Genomic DNA, 22,510 nt, shown 5'->3' on the forward strand with positions numbered 1-22,510 from the left:
CAAGTGACATTGAAAGGAATGTGTTTGAGAGTTTTAAGATGTTGTGATATCTCCAATGTGTTTCCAAAAATTTTAGGATGATGTTCCTAATCTGTTAACAGGATGACTGGGTCACTCATGTTTTTGTAAGTGGTCGACCAGTCACTTTTCCCTGTGCCTTTCCTTTAGCTCTTCTGTGGTTTTACTTCTATTTTAATCCCAGGAATGGTGCCTTTCACCCTTCTCCATTGTATTAATTCCTGTGAGACATGGTGATTGTGTGGTTCCATGTGAGTGGCATGGGAGTGAGTGAATGAGTGTCATTTTATAGGTTTCCTTCACACTGTTAGACAACAATTTTGGACATTTTAATCATATTTGTTTCTTTCAAAATATGTAAGGGCACTGATAGCCTCAACACTGAGCACCCGTAAGCTCCAAAAAGAAAAAAAAAAGAAAAAAAAAAAAACACACACACCTACCTTTGTGTGAAAGTAAAAACAAGAGAATATTAAATTTTCATTTGGGTCTATTGCATATTGTCTTTGGCTTAGCAAGAACATTTGTTCTATCAGAGAATAGGCTGGCAGTAGTCTAAAATTGAGCAAATGTGAGAATCTATATTGAGGTAACAGTTGGTGGCATTGTAATTAGGAAAATAATGTGTTGCAATTAGTCTTTTATTATTTTCAGGAGTTATGGACAAGGTAGAGGGACGCAGCAGTCGGCTGGTGGTCAAGATCCCTTTGGACACAACCGGTACGGGGGGCCCAGACAGCCACCTGGCTATCCTTCACGTACTGGCTCTCCTGCTCCACCTATGGGACCACCAGCACAGCAACCCACAGGGTATCCACCACAGCAAGACTATTACCGTCAAGATCCGGTAATTATAGTCATTTGTATAAAAGTAAATCATACTTCTTCATTAAAATGTGAAAGAAATAACAATGCTGATATTCATTTACATTTTCTGGATCAATGCGATGTATTTTTGAATACCTACAACTGTAAAGAAGATGACAGAAGATAAATATGGAAATGGAGTGGGATGTTTCTTTTCAAGTAAATCATCCCTCCATTTACTGTAAGCTTTTTACGGCAACCATGTGTAACCAATATTTGGGTGGATGAATGTACCTGTGGTACACTAATCACTGTGTCATGTTAGTCAGTGATTATAACTGTAGGAAGCAATGCAATTTTAAATATTTTGTTACATCACATAAGGTTTTACAGCTCCAAATGCTATGCCACAGAAATTGTAAATGCATGAGTGTGTCATACCATTTCTTAAGTATATGTGTAATTATGTTCTATGTTGAGTGAGATATCTAAATTATATGGTTTCCCTTTTCATCCATACATAATTGTACCATTTGTGTTACTGTGCCTTGTAACTTTCTCATTGAGGACATAGACAATTAAGGGATTGTATATTCTTTCTTGAGTAGTTCTATTTAAGCCTTGTAAATGTTGTTACAGCCTGTATTGCAGTTACTGAAAATTTTTAACTTCCAAACAGTCTTACCGCAAGTTCAACAGCCCACAATTTTTCAGATCTCTAAAAGGTTTACTGCAATGTTTGTCTAGATGTACGTGGTGCCCAAAACTTTTAATTTTGAGACTTCCGAGATTTCCATCCACATTTTCTTAATAAGTGTTTCATGATTGGTTAATTTAGACACGAGTATAACCCATTATAAAATATATGTAGCTACAGTTTTATAACAGCCTCGGCTGGTTTCATAGGACAGCATTGTAACATTAACAGTTTCAGTTTTTATTAGCTGCCTTTCTTTTAAATTCTTTAATTCTGTGATATGATTTGCTCCCTCGTTTGTCACATTCTTTAGACTGATATCCTGTGTGTCAAACTACTGACTTTGTATTTGAGTGCCTCATTGCCAAATCAGTATTGTATATTAAAATTGCATCTAATTGTGCTTCATTAAGTTTTCACTGACTAACCACAGATCATGAAGTGAATTCACATTTCAACCAAGAGGAAGGTGGATCTTCATGACTGTAATCACTTGGTGCACGTGTGAAACTGTGCGTCTTCTGTAATTTGTTTTTCTTGTCATTATAAATATTGTATGTGTTGGGCCTGATTGTACCAATACCACATCATGCAATACTGTTCACACCTGTTTGTATGGTATGCTACAGATACTGCACAGTGCATAACAATATAGTACAGCTGGTATGTACATAGACACATTATTATATATTTATGTTATAGAAGTACTGTGCATGGCATTTTATCAATAGAGTTCATGTAGTGTTACATTACTCAGTGCATATTCAATCATTTCTTATCAAAACATCAGTGATACATGGCATACACTTTTCTCGAAGTTTTAGCTTCCCTTTGAAGTTCACTCATTTGAGATTTTCCAGCCCCTTTCAGATGTAATGGTAATACTGGCAGGTTTCTTTAACATTTTACAGAACAAAGTTGAATGGTACAAAGAGAGCAAATCAAAAGAAGGTTGTAGAGGAGCAGTGATGATGTCTACCAAAATGCTGACTTTGCCTGTGGCATTCCAAAACTCTGAGCACACCCATTACTTATTCAAGACTCTTACAAATAAATGTCAATGATACATTGAAGCTACTTAAGCTAAATTAGTGCTCAGCCTGAGAGGTCTACATTTTTAAAAACTCAGAGGGGAGATAAAAAAAAAAAATCTACATTTCTTGAAGTTGCTTCTAATGCAGTGTCGGATGGACTGTTGGCAGAAGATTTTAAAATTGGAGAGAAAATAAGACAGTAGTTGGGAATGTATTATCATCCCCCCCCCCCCCCCCCCCCCCTCTGCCCACCATGTGCATATGGAACTAAATACAACATGTCAACAGAAAATTTCTGTTGTCCATTGAAAGGTAATTTTCTAATTATGTTGAATAGAATAATTTCTCTGTAGTAAGCTCTTTGAAAGTCACACATTTACATTATCATTACAGGTAAACTTACTGTAAGAATGAAGAAGAATAGTGTGTGTACTTGTCATTGAACAGATAACTTTCCACACAGTGTGTCTCAACATAGTTGAAATTTTATTATAAAAAATGTGTATTTGCAGTTGATAATTTACTGTTTAATGTACTCGTCATTGGTACATAATAATAATTAAGGGTAGTTAGTATATACAGTAAAAATCATGAAAACACGTCAACCTTCTACAGATCATAGGTTTTTTAAAAAATCGAATTTCACAACTTGTTTTAGTTTTGCTCCTTCTACACAGTTATTTCTGGGTAATCAAAAGTTGCCGTAGTTCTGTTGATATTCTGATGGAACTCTACTGTGGCATAAGTTCATTAGTTTTGTTCTTTTTATAGATGAGAGAAGCAAAAATGTTTACATTTACAGTTATTAGGGCTTCATGGTAAAGAATGTTCTTCTTAGGATGTAATCTGACTTGCATGTTACCTCATGAGTAAACTACACAGAATATGTCACTTGATATGATAGAAGTATACGATACAAAAACAATCACTTTGGACACAAATTTCTATTTGCACTTGATGTAGGAAACACTATGTGAAATCTTTTACATACATACCTGATGTTACCATCAGTCTGCATTTTTAAAACTGTCAATAAACAGTGTAATAATAATATGTAATGGGATAGGTCAGTATTCACTACATAGAGGAGGCTTTGAAGTGCAGAGACATACACTGAAAGAGGCCTACTATATACGAGGGTACTTGAAATAGTAAGTTACACTGGTTGTCCCATGTTAAGACTATTGTGCAACAAGAATGGCACATTGTCAAAAGAGAGTACATGTTCTAGATGTCCTGCAGACACTGTTCTACTGGGGTATGGATAACAACTGCATCACAGTGTGGAAGTGAAATGGCACGGAAACTGTAAACATACTCCAAAGCTGCAAAGTCTTAGTACTTGAGTCTGTAAAAATCTTATGGATAAAAGTCTAATTTTCTCACAAATGCAATTTGAAATTCTGGTAGTATATGGACAAAATGCAGTGTTGCATCCAGCCATAGCAAAATGGTGCTTACAATGTGACCAAGGCCGCATGGGTGTCAATGGTGCTGATAGGGCAGGATGACCAGTGGCATCTACTACAGATGACAATGTCCAAGCAATTGACAAACTTATTTGAAACGGTCACAGATTTTCCGATGATGAGGATGTTCACACAATAATGCTCAAATGGCTTCATAACAGAGGAGCAGATATCTGTTGTCGAGGGACTGACTGACTGACAGACAGAACATTCTGATCATTATTTACAGAGAATTGATGATGTTGAAAAATATCGTGTATCTGTGTCACTTTGAAGTGTAGTGGAACATTCAAGAAAATATACTTAGACTGCAATTATATTATGAAACATACTTTTTGAGTCTCTTTGTAATATCAGCTATCAAACTATTCCCTTTGTCAGATGTAGGCAACAAATTCTCCTCCTCCCCATCCCCCACAGACACACACACACACTGCCACTGCCCCCTCTGGGCATTCACTGATAGTATGTAGCAGTCTTCTTTCAATGTGCTTGTCTTCCACTCACCACCACCATTGTGTAGTGAGTAGCTATCTATCATAACTCTTTATTTGTTATCATCTCATCCTAGGTTTTCCGTTATTTGAATAAACAGTGTAATGTACTCTGCCTTAAGGAGGACAATATGCCTGCAACACTTCCACCCTCGAGATTAATAATACAGTATTCTCAGTTGAAACCAACAATATTATTATCTAGTTAGGCTTCATTATGTGCAAAAACCTCAGTTGAAATGTAAAAATTAACAGTCTTAATATTCTAAAACAAAGTTCTTGGGATTTGATCACTTGAATTCATGTGATTCCTACTTTGAAATTGTTGCAGATAACAACACTTCATATAAATTTTATGATTTCTTGAACACCAATTTGAATTTCTTCCCAATATGAATTTCTTCCCAATATGAATTTATAACACATTCTGGGACACACAAAGCATACTTGTTACTTTTCTGCCAACAAGTTTTAAGCTAAAAGCCCACCCCTACCTAATTCTGAACAGAGTTTGAAAATTTCAAGTCGTCATAAACAAATGTGTATTTTAATTTTTTTTATTTTATACATACACTGTCTGTACATTATGTATAATTGGGGATCATTTATATCTTTTTAGCTTCCTCATAGTTATTATTCAGGTAGATATGAGATCACATTCTCACTGATACAAAAATGTTATGATTATGATGTACTGTTTCTAATAAGGGGAAAGTGTGAAAACGTACAGCACAATTGCAGGTCATTACCAGGAATAATTAGTGCAGTTAACAGCAAGGAGCTTGTGAACAGTAATGTATAAACACTTTTTTTTTTTTAAATGTTATTCATGAAGAAACAGAAGTTATAGTTTTGTTACAGTTTGTGTTGTTATTTGATATTTGTTTGTGAAAAATAGTTACAATTGAAAGTAAATACTGCCAACAGGTATATTCTGGTCAACAAGCAGCTACTGCAAGTGGCCCAGGTGGTCAGATGTATCCTGGAAGCCCTCATAGTAAATCAATGCCACCTCCAGCTCCACAGACCCCTAGAAGGCAGCCAGATTTTGCAAAAGACCCACAGCAGTCTCCCTATCCACCATATAGTCAACAAAGGCTTTCTATATACGGTAAGTGGTAAGCACTGTAATTTGGAGGGTTCTTAAAAGTTTAAAGATTGGGGACAGGAAAAAGAAGCTAAGTCACATAGTTCTTGGTGCTGTTAGGGGTCTCTTCCCAGCTTATGAGGACAATATGAACTTTCTCCCTCTGTTTAGCTATTTTATGTGATATTCCTCATGTTTTAAAGTGACAGTAAAGTTTCATAATTTGATATTGTGGACATATCATCATCATCTTTGTTTTTCCCTTTACTTTGTGGTGTAACAGTCAGGAATTATTTGTTTCTGGGATTTTTTTGTGCCATGTATATTAGACTTAATTTTTGATAACCACAGTTTGTCAGTTGTATTGATTCAACCCAAACATCTTCTATTTGTTGTATGTAATGAAAATAATTCATTAGTTACAAATGAGAAACTATAGAGAGGCAATACTTGATTTCAAATATTTAACACTTTAACATAAAGCCAGAGTTAGTTTTTATTATTCTGACAAAAACTTAAAATCCCAAGTGTATTCCAGCAACTTAAGAACAGACCTCTGAAAAAGTAAAGCCTTGCTTACATCCGTTTCAGCATGGGTTGTTAAGTGTTCGGCCACTAGGGGGCATCCAGTCCCGTATTTGTAGCCTAGATATTGTGTTCTGGTTCAGTTGTTTGCCAATGGATATCACCTTTACTGTTTGTAGCTTTGGGTACTTCAAAATGGATGGCTGTACAGTGATCCTAAGTTTGACATTGAGTTTAGCACCCCAGAAAGTGAAGTAGTATGTGATGTTATTTCGTTGGAGACTGAAAGTGATAAAAGTTGAACAGATGACTGACAAGTACTCACCAGTGGTACGAGATAAATACTTATACTGTACTGTGACTAGCTCCACCAATATTTCCATTCAGAGGGACACACTGTGAAACACATGATTTGATTCCATATCTACACACAAACTACAAAATGACTTTATGATTCAGGATACTTCAGTGAAAGTCCAGTGCACAAGTATATTCTGGATTTTATTAACAGTGATCTTCAAAAATTTGTAAGTCACACTTACTTCAAAAGCTATTTTCATTAATAATAAAATACATTTTTGGAACAGTTTGTGAAGAAAAGTCAATATATCAAGGGATTAATTTTCTAATTTTGGAAATATGAAATACTATACGTTACAGTTACACCAGTTTATTGCCGCATTATATGGAACTGCATAGAAAGTAAATAGAATTGAGTAACACGGGTAATTACAGTACTCAGTGATAATTTTTTCTGGTTCTGTATAGAAGGGCAAAATGGATGGGCGCAAGATACCTTGCAGAAAGCTGAGCATCCATCATCTCTGACTTATGCTTAGAACCATACAGATATATGTTTTGTGTTCGTGTGTCCCTGTGCCACCATTAACTATTTGTTGAAGGGCTCGTGTATTGTTAAGCATGGAATTTAAGAGGAAACCTTTCCAAAATGTCTTGACATCCAGCTTCTCAGAGCTCTAAAAAACATTCCAAGTAAATAACTATTGACCATTTCTTGCTTGCTTGATGAATTCCGACGTAGCATTGGTCCATTGCTGCTTTTACTTCATGTTAATGATGTGCCATTTTATTTGCATTGGGAAGCAGAATTGATTCTATTTGCAGATAATACAAGCATTTTTGTGAAGTTGAGCAATGAACCATCAACAAAGAAAGCAATGAACCATCAACAAAGAAAATGGTAAATGATGTTTCTGTGAAAGTTACTGAATGGTTTTGCACAAATGGGCTTACTGTAAACTTTCAAAAAATGCATTTAACCCGCTCTTGTACTGTTGAGAATATCCTCCCTTCTATTAACTGAGTACACCAACAGTAAATAATAAACTGGGATGGAAATTGCAAAGTGTTTGGTGTGAATGTGATGAAAACATAAACTGGAAAAACCATACTGTAGACCTGCTAAGATGTTTAAGATTTGCTACTTTTGTCATAATAGTAATTGCCAACTTTGTGAATGTAGAAGTCAGCAAGCTAAAATATTTTGCTTGTTCATTGATGTCATATGGGATAATACTCTGGGCTAACTTCTCGCCTAGGCAAAAAGTGGTTGTGGCCCATTATAAATTAAACAGAGTTATGTATGGAGTGTGCACATGTAAATCTTGCAGATATCTCTTTAAGCAGCTGGAAATATTAACCACAGCCTCACAGCACATTTATTCACTTACGAAACTTATAATCAGTAATCAGTCCAAATTTTACAGTTACGTTGATCTTCACAAATACAACACTAGAAGTAAAAATTACCCTTTAATGAATCTAACTTCGGCATAGAAAGAGATTAAATATGCAACTGTACAGCTCTTTAAAAGTCTACGTACGGGAATAAAATGTTTAACAAATAGCAGAAGTGTTTCCAAAAGTAGATTAAAGAGCTTTCCGCTTAATAACTCCCTATACACCATAGAGCAATTCTTGAGTAGAGATAATTAGTCATTAAAAGAAGCAGAAGAAGATCAAGAAGAACTGTAAATGGCAAACATGCAGCCATTATTTTCAATTTTTTATTTAGTTGTAGATAAAAATTATGTGTTTGTTGTCACATTCCACATCATAATAATTATCATGAATTTTATGTGTGGAGCAATTAACAAACTTTATGGAACAAGCAACAAACCAACTGATAGCTTTAGTGTGCATGAGGGGGATCAGGTAACATATACAAAAATAAGTGTTTCTCACTTAATAGTTTTTGAAAAAAGATTTCATAGAACACTGTGTCTCGGCACAGGCACCAACATCTGGAGAGCAGTAAAGCCTTAACAAAAGCCACCTCAACACAGAATGCAAAGAGCACCTCTGTAGCAATGAAAGGGTTAAGTAACCTTCCACAATAGCTCACCGAGACTAGTTATGCTAACAAATGTGTCTTCAGGTTGAGTTTAATGTAGGTTCATTTGGGAAACAAATACATTACAACATTTATATATCTTCCAGAGTATGGTACATTAGTTTGCCTTTGATATAAGGATTGTGTACCAGTTGTCTTCAAAACTAATGCCTAGAAATTACATTTTACTGTTGCACTCATGTAGATAGAGTTCTCTCTTAGGAGAGAAATGATGCTTAACAAGTTTGACTTCATAATGAATATAATTTCTGGCATCATTTGTATTTCTACCTATGACATGTTCTTCATGAACTATTTTTCAGTACAACTACCAGTTTGTCTCAATATTTTTCAAACCATTACCTACAAATCAGGATATGGATTCCAGCAACAACAAAATAATGAAATAGACCCTAAGAAATGAGATTTGATCAAGGTATAATTGATGTTTGGTACATTTCACCACTACCTCATCTGTAGGAGCAAGAAATACCATCTCCTACAGCAGAAAAGACTGTATTTATCATATTGTTTAAAACACACACATAATCAGTGCTATTATTTCAGCATCACATAAAATTAATTTTACTTTACTTCCCTGTGCAGGAAGTTTAGTTAGCAATACTGAATTCAATGTATCGAAGTAGTGTAGAATCGAGTGTCATCAATATTTGTATTTCATTGCCATAACTTTAATTGAATTTACTCCATTAACTTCAAATGATTTGATTCCACACAATTTCATCATTTATTTTGTGATTTTTCTTAAAGATAAACAGTTACTCATTTTGAACAAAATTTGTAAAATTTTGTGATTTTGCACTTTGCAGAAAATAGGTACCTTTAATAATGAGTCATTACTTGGGACTGGAATAATTCACATTTTCCGATAAATCCAAAATAAATGTGAATTCTCTCTCAAAATGCGAAATTACTTAATAGATGCCATTTCATAGCGAACTGTATCCAGATGAGCTATTTGTTAGCGAAAGTTTGAAATGGCTGTATTTTCTGCATAGAATATCGAAAATGTAAGCAGTCACTGGCATTATACACCATATGACGAAACCCAATTTGGACAGATAATGTGCACAAGGACCTATGTGCAAAACAAAGTGTACAAATGCAAGGATGTATCAATACACTCAATGATCTGGTGTGATGCCAATTGTGGATGATTGAGTGGTCTGTTTAACACACACTGCAATGTACCGCTAGAGTTCCGGCCTGTATCATTAACAATACTCTGCAACTTCAACAAGCAATTGTGTGGTAGCTACCCCGAATGTTTTGTGTTGTGTGTTACTCATTGTTTTCTTTTCTTATTTTGAAATATGTGAAGTGACTAATCCTGCTCCATCACAGATTTCAATTATGACTCTTACAACACCAGAAGAGATCGGCAATCCCTGTGACAGTGTGTCAGTTCTGCTGTAGGCTGCTGCCCAATGAAATGGATGCGGGGTTTGTTTCCCCACACTGCTCCTTCCCCTGTGGTGGTCAAAATTCTAGTCTGTTTACACTTGCTGCTGTCTGTGACTATAGCCTATAATGCCCTCTGTGCTATAGTGATTGGAAAACAGTCTTTAATGTTTTTTGATGGTGCAGAAATAATTCTTCTAATGTTAAAACCAAGCTAACGTATGATTGATTTACTTTATGCTAAGTGTCTTGTCAGTTCTATCTGTAGTGTTGTCAAGCATGGGTTGTAGGGCTATGAATGCCCACGGAAGGTCGAAATTAATAGTCTGCAGATTTTTTAATCTTCAGATTGGGCAAGAAAAGACAAATAATGTCCAGAAACACCTTAATCTGAGAGGAATTCAGTTAACTGGTGAGAAAATGCTGGTGCTTTGCAACAGAACAATCTTTTTTGAAAGTATAAATACAGCCAAATGAAGAAAACAAAAGCCATTTTGGTAGAAAAAGTTGTTGAAGTGTTTTCAAAAACAAACATGCCAGTCAAAAGCCCCCAATCAGCACTCTTTTTAACAGTTGATTTCAAAGAACTAATAATTTGTCTATTTGCACTCATGTAGTGTGTCAACCTTTAAAATTTGTGTGTCTAGTCATTTACAAACTAAGAAACTGGACACGAATTTTGCCAAAAATAGGTGCTACATTTTCCAGTCCCTAGTCATTACACATGCTTGTCCAACACCCTTTGCTGTGTCTAATGTCCTATTCCACTTCCTGCTACTTGCTGTTTTCTGTGTATGTTCCTCTGTACCAACAACTCTGATTGATACCTTAACCAAGGAGGCAAATTGGTGTCTGTGCATGTGACTAGGTGACTGACTGGGTAAATGTTCATACATGCCTGAAGGAAAAGACACTGTTGTGACTACAGCTGTTATGAAATACATTAAATGTATTTGCAGCTGCAAATATGGACAGCCATTGCTGTTTAACGGAGTGACAACAGTGAAAATTTGTGCCAGACCAGGACTCGAACCTGGATTTCCCGATTACCACAAGTGGTCGCCTTATCATTGTATGCATGTCCAAAGGAACAGTGCATTGTAATTCTGAATAACACAGGTACTGAAATATAATATTTATCTACTGACACCGGGCAAAGTGACTTTTGCCTAAAATGTCTCCCCTGTACGAGAATATACATATGAATGTACGAGTGCAGGTTGTAGACACGTGGTTGGAAACATGTGGAAGTTTGGGTCTGGCCATGAGTCGTGCTTATATAGCTTAATGGTAAGGCAACTGCTCACGATAAGCTGGAAATCTGGTTTGAGTCCTGGTTCGACACAAATTTTCTCTGTTGTCATTCCGTTATACTGCTGATGGTTGTCCATATTCACAACTGTGAATACATTTAATGTATCCGGTTAAATTATAGCTGCCCAATAACTGATTGGTTGAGTTAGTTCACAGATTGTAGGAAGTCGGTGACATTACCACCATTAAAAGTTCTGTATTTATTAAAGCACTGTAATGTTCAAACCCATCTTAAGCTTGAGCACAGATTTTTCATGTGCTGTTTTGTCTGTGGTGCCTCCTTATATCCCAAAATCTACAGCCTGAGTAATTTCGGGGGAAAAGCCCCTTTTCAAACTTACTAGAGCATATCGTAATCATGATCTAGAAGAAAAGGCGATATCCACTTTTGGCATGCAAACTTGGCATTAGTTTGGAAGGAGATGCACTTCAGTGGCTGTTAGGTTTTTAGTGCCCTTTCTTCACAAATTAGGTTTGGCAGATGGCAAGATGAGCTCTTGTTTAAAGAAATTTAAGTCAGTTCCTGTTGTGTGTGTCATTTTAGACCATAGAGTGTTTATGATCCTGTCTATTTATTGTTGTAAATGTATTTATTTTTATATTATATATGTACTGTAATATTTACATTTTCTGTAATATTTATTTAACTGCAAAATTTGTTTTTTAGTGTTAGAACCTGAGCTTTAGATATTAAAAATGAATAGTAGTACTACTTTTATAATACCATAACACATCAGTAAAACTGACATGTTCAGTACCCTGTGATATATCTACAACACAGCTCTCCGGAACACAAAATATATAAATAAATTGTACAGCTCATGGTTCATTGTGGTTTTGCAAGTGTTTTCAGATGTATTGTATCAATGAAATGTACTTACAATTCTCCATTTCAGTACTTATAAATGAGAATTAGTGTTTTATGGAATGTTACAAAAATGTTTTCTTGTGTTTGGGATGACTGAATGAATTGGCAACTGAAAAAATGTTGATCTGTGTAGGTTCGTCAAACTTGATTTGTTGGACAGTAATATGTTAACTGGAAGTGTAAGAATGTATAAAAAAAATTAGTGCCTTGGAGACTTTTATTTACTTAGTTTTTAACTTTGCGTTGGTTTTCAAAAGATTTAAACCTGTAATCAGTTTCAGATTAATAAAGTTAACAGTGAACATTTAAGAGAGCTAAGTTATGCAATTCTGTTTTTATAATTTCCTCAGATCCAGACACTTTGTTGTTCCATTCGAAATACATTGCATCAGGATTAATAACGAGCCTCTTAGGTTAAACTCTCATATTCTTGGTTGTATGTAGTTATTGGAGGGATTCACATTAGAGTGAGATGTTCTAGTATTTGATGAGACATAAATGCATCTCATGAGATTGATTTAAATGTGGTGTGATTAAAATAGAGAATTTGTTGTATTGTAGGCTGGAGTAGTGGTAACACTCAGTATCGGGCACAGTACCCTCCACAAGGACCTGTTCCACAAGGGCCTCCACAGTGGAACCAAAATGCTCAACGAGCTGGTGGTCCTGAGCCTGGTCAGCCAGCTAACAGCCAGTGGGACCAGCACCGCTACCAAGCTAGTGGACAGTCACCGTATCAGCCTCCACAACAGGTATTGTGTTACAGTTTGAATTACGATGTTCTCTGTCACTTTTGCCCATATAGGGTTGGTTGTTTATGGTTGAAGACATCCGTGACCATAATTTTTGTGTGAATTTTCTACACACATCATGAGTCTACTTATGGTGTTGCTTTTTGTACCATGTCGAGATACTGAAAGACATTTAGAGAAGCCTTTGTTTCGTGTGCTAACAACTTGAGGACAACCTGTGTTATAAAAAAAAAATTAAGAGGCTTGTACATTACAGTATGTCAAAGTCTTTGCTTCGTATTGAAAAATAAACACATTCAGTGTTTTGTAGACACTGTTCCAAACCATTGTGTTAAACTCGGGTCATGTCGTGAAATGATTTTGCAGCACATTGTGAAGTCGATGTACTTTTATTTCATTAAATGAAGTGCCCATAATAAAGAGTATGTGCATTTGGTCTTACATCACATATGGCTCGTTTTGTCTGTTCTATTAATAAATAGTCATAAATTGATTCCGAAGCACGCATTTGAAGTCAGCATTTAACAAATATTAACACTGTCGAGGGCGTGTGTCTCTATGGTAGGCATATCTGGCAAACACATAAAGCTTTCATGTTTGTACTGTGTTATGACCAATAAATAAACCTGTTACAGATATTTAGTAGGGTGCCCTCAGCCTCGTGAACACTAATGGGGAGCTTTGTTATGGCATAGTGGTAGCTCTAATTCAGAAACTTGACACTAGCAGCTGACAAGGTCATGTGCTGCCTGTGAGTCTTCGTAATACTACTGCACAGTGCTGATTGAGTGGATTTTCAGAAGATGGTGTCCCACAGCTCTAATGTATTTGAAAAATGTCATATTACCACCTTGAAGTGCTGGTAAAATTCTGTATTTACCCAGCTAGTTTGTCATCCCACATCATCAGGTTCATAAAAGTACTCACAACCTAAGATTAGGTGAAATATAAAATAATCATCATCAGATGATAAAACGGTGGAATATTCACTGTTATTACACCATAATATAAATTACATCCTCAGTCTATAAAAACTGTGCTATGTAGTGTGCTCATTCATGTTATAACTGTAACCAACATTAAAACTTTGAACAGATTAGTACTGCACATCTGGTATGCGGTATGAATCTGTTCACAGCATTAATGAGGATTACAGTTATAACATGAACAAATACACTACTTAGCATAGTTTTTATAAGCTTACAATGTAGCTTATATTACCTTGTGATAGCAGTCAATAATTTGTGGTTTTATCGTCTAACGATAATGATTTTTAATTTCACTTAACATGATGCCATAAATATTTTGATGAACCTGCTGATGACCAGACAACTGAAACTGGTTGATAAGGAATTTTACCAGCAGCTCAAGGAGGTAATATGCAATTTTTCAGATGAAGTAGCGGTCAGACAGCAGGTCAATGTTATATAGTGTGATAGTGCCATAGAGTTTTAGTTCTTATGATGTGTAAGTGTGAGAATAATTCTGCATAGTGCTTCAGCTGCAGTCCAAGATTTCTTAAGTTCAACCATGAGTAAGCTGCATGGTTAATAAGTGAGCCATTTAGTAGGTTGTAAATGAGGCATTTAAAATTTGAGAAAGGAACAAATAGTGCAGTGTCAGGATGCTCAAATGTAGTTGCTTCATTTTTGCCCCATTAAAGCAGCTTGTACAGTTGGTATTCTGTATTGGCTTTTGACTGAAGCACAGAGTGACTGAATGGGATTGCCATCAGATGTACATGGCTATAGGTAAGAGAGCAACTCAGCCGCTGCTAGGACCATGAGGTAAACTGCAGATACAGAGATTTCAAAGATCATATAAGGTTTGTGAATCTGTATCACTATTGAGATTTCATTTAAAACAATAGGCCCTGATCTCCCACTCCACACACACATACTTTCTGGTTCCATCAGGAAACAGGTTAAGATGAGTAAAATTAAAGAAAAGTAATAACAAATCATATTTTCTTAAAGCGTTTATTAATGATTCTGTCAACAGTTGCGGTATTTATGTTAGGCGGCTAGTTTCAAACCTTACAGGTTCATTTTAAAGTCTGGCCTACTGAGGCTGCACTGACAGTGCCTGATATTAATAATAAACATCAAAGAGGCAACATAAGCTGTATAAATGTTTCCAGAAAAAGTGCTACAATCCACACATGCCTTTTACTAAGTCAAAATCAGACTCATGCATTGCCTCTTTGATGTTTATTATTATTGTTCAGGTACTGTCAGTGCAGCCTCAGTAGCCCAGGCATGAAAAAGAACCTATAACATTTGAAACTAATTGCCTAATATAAATACAGCAACTGCTGACAGAATCATTAATAAATGCTTTAAGAAACTTAATAAAGTTACTGTTTCCTTGGCAACAAAATGTTGAAACTGGAAAAAAAAGGTCATCTTGATTAAGGCACTACTTAGTTTGCTGTGTTAGAAATCAGTATGCTTGTTGACAGTAGGTTTTGAGTATTTTTTTATGGGACTATATACACTGCTGAAAAAAGCAACAGCCTCAAGGACAGTCGTTTTACTGACCATTGAGGTGACAGGTTGTTCATCATTCAGATAAAACGAAACTCCCATCACAGTAAATAGTGCCCAGTCGCATCAATACACAGTGTATTCCCCTCTGGTGGTGATGCAGGTGTGTTTTCTCACATGCAAACTATCATAAAGGTGTCAAATGGCATCCTGTGATAGATTGTCCCAAGCATCTTGTGCCTTTTATAGTAATTTGGTCGTGGTTCTTGCAGGCCCCCAGAGAACAAGTGAGTTCCCACTTCATCATGTCCCGTACATGTTCAGTAGCCGAGAGATCAGTTGATCTTGCTGGCCAGGGCAGTTTCTGTACACCACAAAGAGCTTGTGTTGCAGCAGCTGTATGAGGATGTGCATTATCCCATTGAAAAAGCACATCCCTTTCTATGAAGAAATGGCAGTAGTGTGGGGATAATAGCCTGTGTAAGGCAACGGGCACTGTTTGCTTTGGTTACTTTAACCTGCAGAAACACCAAATATGACCATGACTGCTCCCCCCCCCCCCCTCCCCCAATGAGACCTGGGATGTGACCAGCGTGTTCAGGGCAAATACACTCTGGAGTAGGCAGCTCACCAGGTCTACACCATACAGGTGTGTACATCCATCACTAGTGATGCTTGACAGTGTTGTGGTATCAGTAATAGTCTGGACAGAGCCACATGTGATCTTATGCCTGCTGCAAGCAGATGATTCCCAGTGCTCCATGATGACACAACAGGTGCAACATATGCACAGATTTTGGCCCTGGATGATAATCGATCAGACACCAATGCTCGCACAGTGCACCTATCTCATCGTGCATCTGTACTGTGAGGATGTCCAGAGCCTGGTATCCAGGTATGGGAATGTTCCACAAACCTTTGTTGAAAGCAGCAACACGCCACTGATATATTGTGTCCAACATGTGCAGCAATCCGTTAATACGTCCGCCGCTTCCCCCAGGACCCCAATGTGACACCATTCAAATGGCTGAATCTGTTCAACAGGAGTGCTGACTCATCAGTAGGGCGTGGTTGTACCCTAAAATGATTATGGCAAACTTGGTATAGTTACTGCCTGCAGAGTCAAAACAGAGGGTGCACAGACAGGCCTTCAGACTGCCATCTGATCACTAATGACTGTGACAAATAAAGCAATAACACAACCACCCCTCTGTATATGCACATACTATACAGTGGTGCCACCAAACCCAGTCCTTCGAGGATATTTTTTGATATTCATTGAGTTTGTTCATGTTCAGTTTTTATTCAGGTATACACAGTTAATTCTTTTCCATTCTCTCTCTTAAATATGAGCACATTAATTTACAAAAATGTGGCTCTGATCCTATTATAGCCATCCTTAATGTGGAACAGAAGTGACAGTGGTTTGGTTCAGTTAATAGTAGTGCAAAGTCCAATTTATTTATTATTTCTCATTGTAGAAAAGAATGAATTAAAAGAATAAAGGACATAAATTATCATCTTCAGCTAAGAATTGTCGTTTTAAAAAATCTTGCACGCTTGTGCTCCACTTTGAATGCTTATGTTCTGCAGCTTCTCAATCTTTGTTAAAAGCCATCTACAATGTTCATATTAAAGATGAAAATAGATTTGCACCCATCATGTATGCTACCTACAAAAAATAACAGAATTTTCCTATTGGATAATATATTGCATTACACAACTTACTTCTTCCTACTTCATATCACTTTACCCCAACCTTATTATGTACCACACTAAACTTATAAATTTTGTGGTCTGATAGGTGGAGAATGATAATGAGAAATAGTGAACCCGGCTTGTGGAAGAATAACTCTTTCGAGTCGCGAATATTAAAAAAATCATTGGTGGAGTTATTGAATCCCTACTGGCATTGTGGTGTTGAAGCTTCACTACAGACTCTGAATGAAAAGAGTTCATCTATAGATTGCTGAATGAGAATACCATCAACAGGTACCAAAAGTAGTTACGTGGAATGATCGTGCTGGTAACATTAAAGAAAATGGAAATTCAGTGAACTACATGACTTTATGAAACAATTGCAGTCACCAACTGTTTCGGTACACATTATACAAGTAGAATTGGAGAGGCTTTATTGTTTATCAGGCATAACCATTGGAGACTGTCAGAATTTTCAGATACCTGCCTAGACTGTACATCCCCACAAAATATGATACATGCCATAAAAATAAGAACCTGGCTAACCACTAGTAAGATCAGTAGTCAGAAGTTCATAACTTACCCTCCACTATGCAAATAGTCTGTGAAATAACTTAATGCTGTAGTTATATAGATTTCAAAAGTTGCGTGTCTCTTCATTTTCTGTTATCCTTGTAGCAGCTCCACATGACCACACCACTTACCGAGACAGTTATAAGGAACAAGCCCCCCTCCCCTGTCCCTTCCCCAGCATTACAGTCAGAATATTTCTTCTCCTTTGTCTGTTTCTCTTTCTTGTGCAGACTTTGAATCATGAATGCTTTTTATGCACTTTTTAAAAGTTATATTGCGTATATTCATTTTGATCACTTCATCCGAAGTCAGCTCTCATATTTTTTTGGTGGAGTATACAGGATGTTGTACTGTTATGACTCATTATGGCATATCGTTCTAACCCATTACACTGTATTAAAGTACCGTAGGTTGCCACTTGTACATAATGGCTGACGTTACATATACTTGCCATATCCTTTTTAATGTTCAAACTGGACTGCTATATGCAAGTTACTTGCACTTTGTGCAGAGATGCCACAGTGCCACCATACCAGCAGAACAGCTTGCCTCTAGCTGTTATTTAGTAATGACTGGGTAAAACAAAGGAACAAATTGCCAATCATTCCCAAAACATGAATCACTTCATTCCACAGAGAAGCATGACTAATAAATTTTGCAAGGTAACTTGGAGGCTATTATAATACAGTATTTGTTACAGTGTTTAATTTTTTTTGCCTCATCCCTTTTCAACTTGCTTAATGATTGTGCAGTAAGTTATGTAGACTTTAGATGACACCAAGATAGGGGTTTTATTAGTTTCTGTAGAGGCATTTTCTCTCCTCCTGAGTATTTCATACAGGTAGATGATCTTGCATTACTCTTAATCTACCAATTTCTTTAATTCTCAATGCATGGGCCACTTACTCAAAGGCTTGCAATTTTTTAAGTATTAAGTCTGTTCTTCAACAAAGCATGATAATCCTGGTGAGTATAAATTTTGCACATGTTTAAACTTTTTGAATTTGATTTTCTCCCATAGCCCATTTCATAGTATAAAGTAAAACTTATTAAAAAAAAAATCCAAATTGAAGTAGAAAAAATTACATGTGTTAAGTTTTGTCAGTTTTGCTGACCATGTTTCGTACCAATATTTATTTCCTACTGGTGTCTTATTTCAGGCGCAGCCACCTGGGATGAATAATGCGCAGGTCTACCAACAACAGAGTGCCCCAAAGCGAGAGATCGTTTTCCCTCCAGAAAGTGTGGAAGCAATATTGCCTGTTTTGTATAAACGCAAGCGAATGACACGAGGGGATGTAGCACCTGTAGAAGCATGGAGGCTTATGATGAGTCTGCGCTCTGGCCTACTGGCAGAGAGTGCTTGGGCTCTGGATATTCTCAACATCCTTTTGTTTGATGATAGCACAGTTGCATATTTTGGACTAGCCCACATGCCAGGACTACTTGATGTGCTGTTGGAGCATTTCAGACGCAGTTTAGCTGACATGTTTGACTCGCCTCTTCCAGATTCTGGGAAGAAGTGGTTCCAGGCACCAAAGGTGGAAACACCGGAAGTGGACCTAGGGCAAGTTAGAGTGCCAGTTGATCCTGCAGATCACATCACATTAATGAAATCGACACCAAATTATACTCTTGTGACTAGAAACGGTGAGGTAGTTCGAATTGTGAACAGAGATAATGAGATTTTTGTTGTGGATAATCGGAAGAGCTGGGACATTGAAGGTGACTTGGCAGAAAACTATGATGTGGTTCAAGACCCGTGGCAGTTGACCTCTTCAGACATCAGTTCGACGAAGTACATTGTGTCATGTTTCCAAGGAGAGTTCGGTAATGTTCCATTTGCGAGACTGCTCGATGACAGTAAAACTGTAGGTGCCGAAGAGGAAGAAGACTGTCGGACAAAAGTAAGTGAAGAAGAATCGTATCCCATTGAAAACTTGAGTGTAACTCCTCCTATAGTGCTAAAAGTGGAATGTAGTGATGACAACGGTGTTATTGATAGTTCGAGCAGTGCATCTAATGTGATACTTAATGAGGAACATTTGAGTAAAGACAGCTCCTTCGTTGATGTGCAGGATAGTGATGAAGTGAAATGGACTAAAACTATTTTGAGTGATGTGTTTTCGTGGATAAAAACGGAAAATACGGAAGAAAATTCATTGCTGCCTGAACACTGTGTAGACCCCTTAGAGCCTCCTAAAGAAACTGTAGAAGTGAAAAAGGAAGCAAACTGTGTCGAAAGTGAGAGCAGTAGTAATTATGAAAGGGAGTTGCCGCATTCTCCAAATGTACCAAAGGATATTGAAACAAAGAGTGATAATGCTGTATCAGAAACTAGTGACACAAATAATTTTAGCAGCAGTAACATAAAAACAGAACATACAAACAATGACAATAGTTCTAATAGCAATGAGAGTAGTATATTCAACATAAGCAAAGGTGATAACTGTAACAGCACAACACCGAATGAATCCAGTTGCGATTATAAGATCAAAGAAGGTGTTGAAAGTGAAATTATTGCCAGTGAAGAAAACAGTGAAGGTAATGAAAGTGCTGGAAATGCTGTTGGAGGAACTAGCCTTAACAATTGCGAATGTTTAGAAAGCAATGAAAGTAGTAATGGCAACAACAGTTGTGACGAAACTGTAAAAGAACACGAAGAAATGGAAACAGAAATGGAACAAGATGTGTTCCTCGAAGGTTCTGAACATGAAGGAAAAGACATAAACATGGAAGATGACTATGGTGACGAAGCTGAAGAAAAGTCAAAAGTAACAGATGTGAGACCAGAGATAAAGGGAGAAAACAGGGGTGGCATACAAATAAGGGATCCTGCGGGAACATTGAAAAGAAGACGTATGTCAGATTATGAAGACGAATGTTACGCGAGAGATGAAGCGAGCCTTTACCTTGTTACTGATACACAGGATGCAAAGGCAAGGCGTTGTGTTTGTATTTCAACTATTTTGAGGAATCTGACATTTGTCCCGGGCAATGAAGCAGAGTTTGCCAAAAATGTTACATTCCTTGATTTGTTGGGGAAGCTTTTACTCTTACACCACGAACATCCTCCTCGTGCACAGAAACAGCGCAATTATGACCATGAAGAAGATGCTGACTTTGCAGATTCTTGTAGCAGTTTACAAGGTGAGGCGGAATGGTGGTGGGACTTCTTGCACCATGTGCGCGAAAATGTGTTGGTGACAGCGGCTAATATTGCCGGTCATATGGACCTCGGTCAACATCCTGAGGAAGTGTCGCGGCCCGTAATTGATGGACTTCTTCACTGGGCAGTTTGTCCAGCTGCTCATGGTCAGGACCCATTTCCCGGATCTTCAGGCTCGTTGTCACCCCAGCGCCTCGCACTGGAAGCTCTGTGCAAATTGTGCGTAACGGACTCTAATGTAGATCTGGTTGTAGCTACGCCACCCTACTCCCGTTTGGAACGTCTGTGTGCTGTGCTGACACGACTTCTGTGCTGGTCAGAAGAGCAAGTGCTACGAGAGTTTGCAGTGAATATGCTGCACTACCTGGCCGCTGCGGACAGTGGTGTGGCACGTACTGTTGCACTGCAGAGCCCGTGTGTGTCCTTGCTAGTAGCATTCATCGAGCAGGCAGAAGCTACTGCATTAGGGGTAGCCTATCAGCACGGTATCGGTGCACTTATAGACAATCCAGATGCTATGGGAACCAGTCTGGATATGCTGAGGCGTGCGGCTGGTACATTACTTCATCTGGCACGACATCCTGAAAACCGGCCGCTCTTCCTGCAGCAAGAACAGCGTCTGCTATCCCTCGTCATGAGCCAGATCCTCGATCAGCAAGTGGCAGCTGTAATCTCCAGTGTTCTTTTCCAGTGCTCATGGCCCTCTTCGTAGCATGCACAGCAGTTGTAGACAACTAAGTGGTGAAACTAGCACGGATGTTTCCTTCTCTTGTGATTTTTGCTGGAACATATTGTGAGAGATGACTTTTAAGTCTGAATGTAATGAGGACTGAGTTTCCGGTTCGTCAGTCCTTTATTCCTTTCTTTTATGCCTTAAACAGTCAGACTGTCTTTGATTAGATTTAATAGATATAAATAAATAAATAAATATATATATATATATATATATATATATATATATATATATATATATATATATGTGTGTGTGTGTGTGTGTGTGTATATATATATATATATATATATATATATATATATATATATATATATATATATATATATATATATATATATATATATATATATATATATGTATACTTATACATATAACTATACATGAAATATAGATACAGTAAATACCAAACAGTTACGTAGTCTTGCAGCGAAACGGTTGCTACAGCAGTAACACGAGTGGGGCAGTAACTCAGAATTACCAGATGAGACTGATGGTGCCACTTCCAGCATTCACCAATATCTGTTATGAGTCGGAAATTTATTTTGTATTTATCATCAGATGTGGTTGGATGTGAATGAATGTGGAAGTTCTGTTATCTAGAGCTATGTGTCGACTGTCTTATTAGTGTAGGGCCATTGCTACAAATGCTGTTGAGGGACAGTGGAATAATATTAAATACCAGAATACACATTAAGTAATCATGCATATAGTTAAGTAAACTGAATTAGATTCTTTAGAATACAACACAAAATTGAGTCTAAGCAACATGACTTGGAGTGCAGGAAGTTAAGGTGCCACCACTGCCGTGTTACTTGTGGAACAGGTGAAAGTAAGTGTGTCTAATTATTTACTTTGATGTGTGGAAGTGACGTGGGGTGTAACATAATTGAGAAAAGATTGTTATAAACATTTTCTTTCTAAACACGCCCTTGAAATCTGTTCATTGATACCCACTGGATAAAAAATGTATAGCCCATTTTATCCTACTGATGGCTGATTTTCATCCCTCAT

The 22,510-nt window shown here is 37.2% G+C and overlaps 1 protein-coding gene across 1 annotated transcript in view; it reads left to right on the plus strand.

Moving 5' to 3' along the window:
- Positions 1-21,478, plus strand: part of LOC126470851 (trithorax group protein osa-like) — a 99,014-nt gene extending 77,536 nt beyond the window's left edge. The window contains exons 7-10 of the mRNA XM_050098866.1: positions 673-865; positions 5,447-5,630; positions 12,650-12,840; positions 18,758-21,478. Coding sequence (XP_049954823.1) covers positions 673-865; positions 5,447-5,630; positions 12,650-12,840; positions 18,758-21,478 — 3,289 coding nt within the window. The remainder of the gene's footprint in view (positions 1-672; positions 866-5,446; positions 5,631-12,649; positions 12,841-18,757) is intronic.
- The last annotated feature ends 1,032 nt before the right edge of the window (positions 21,479-22,510 follow it).

Source organism: Schistocerca serialis, chromosome 3, assembly GCF_023864345.2.
Source record: "Schistocerca serialis cubense isolate TAMUIC-IGC-003099 chromosome 3, iqSchSeri2.2, whole genome shotgun sequence".
Lineage (NCBI taxonomy): Eukaryota > Metazoa > Arthropoda > Insecta > Orthoptera > Acrididae > Schistocerca > Schistocerca serialis.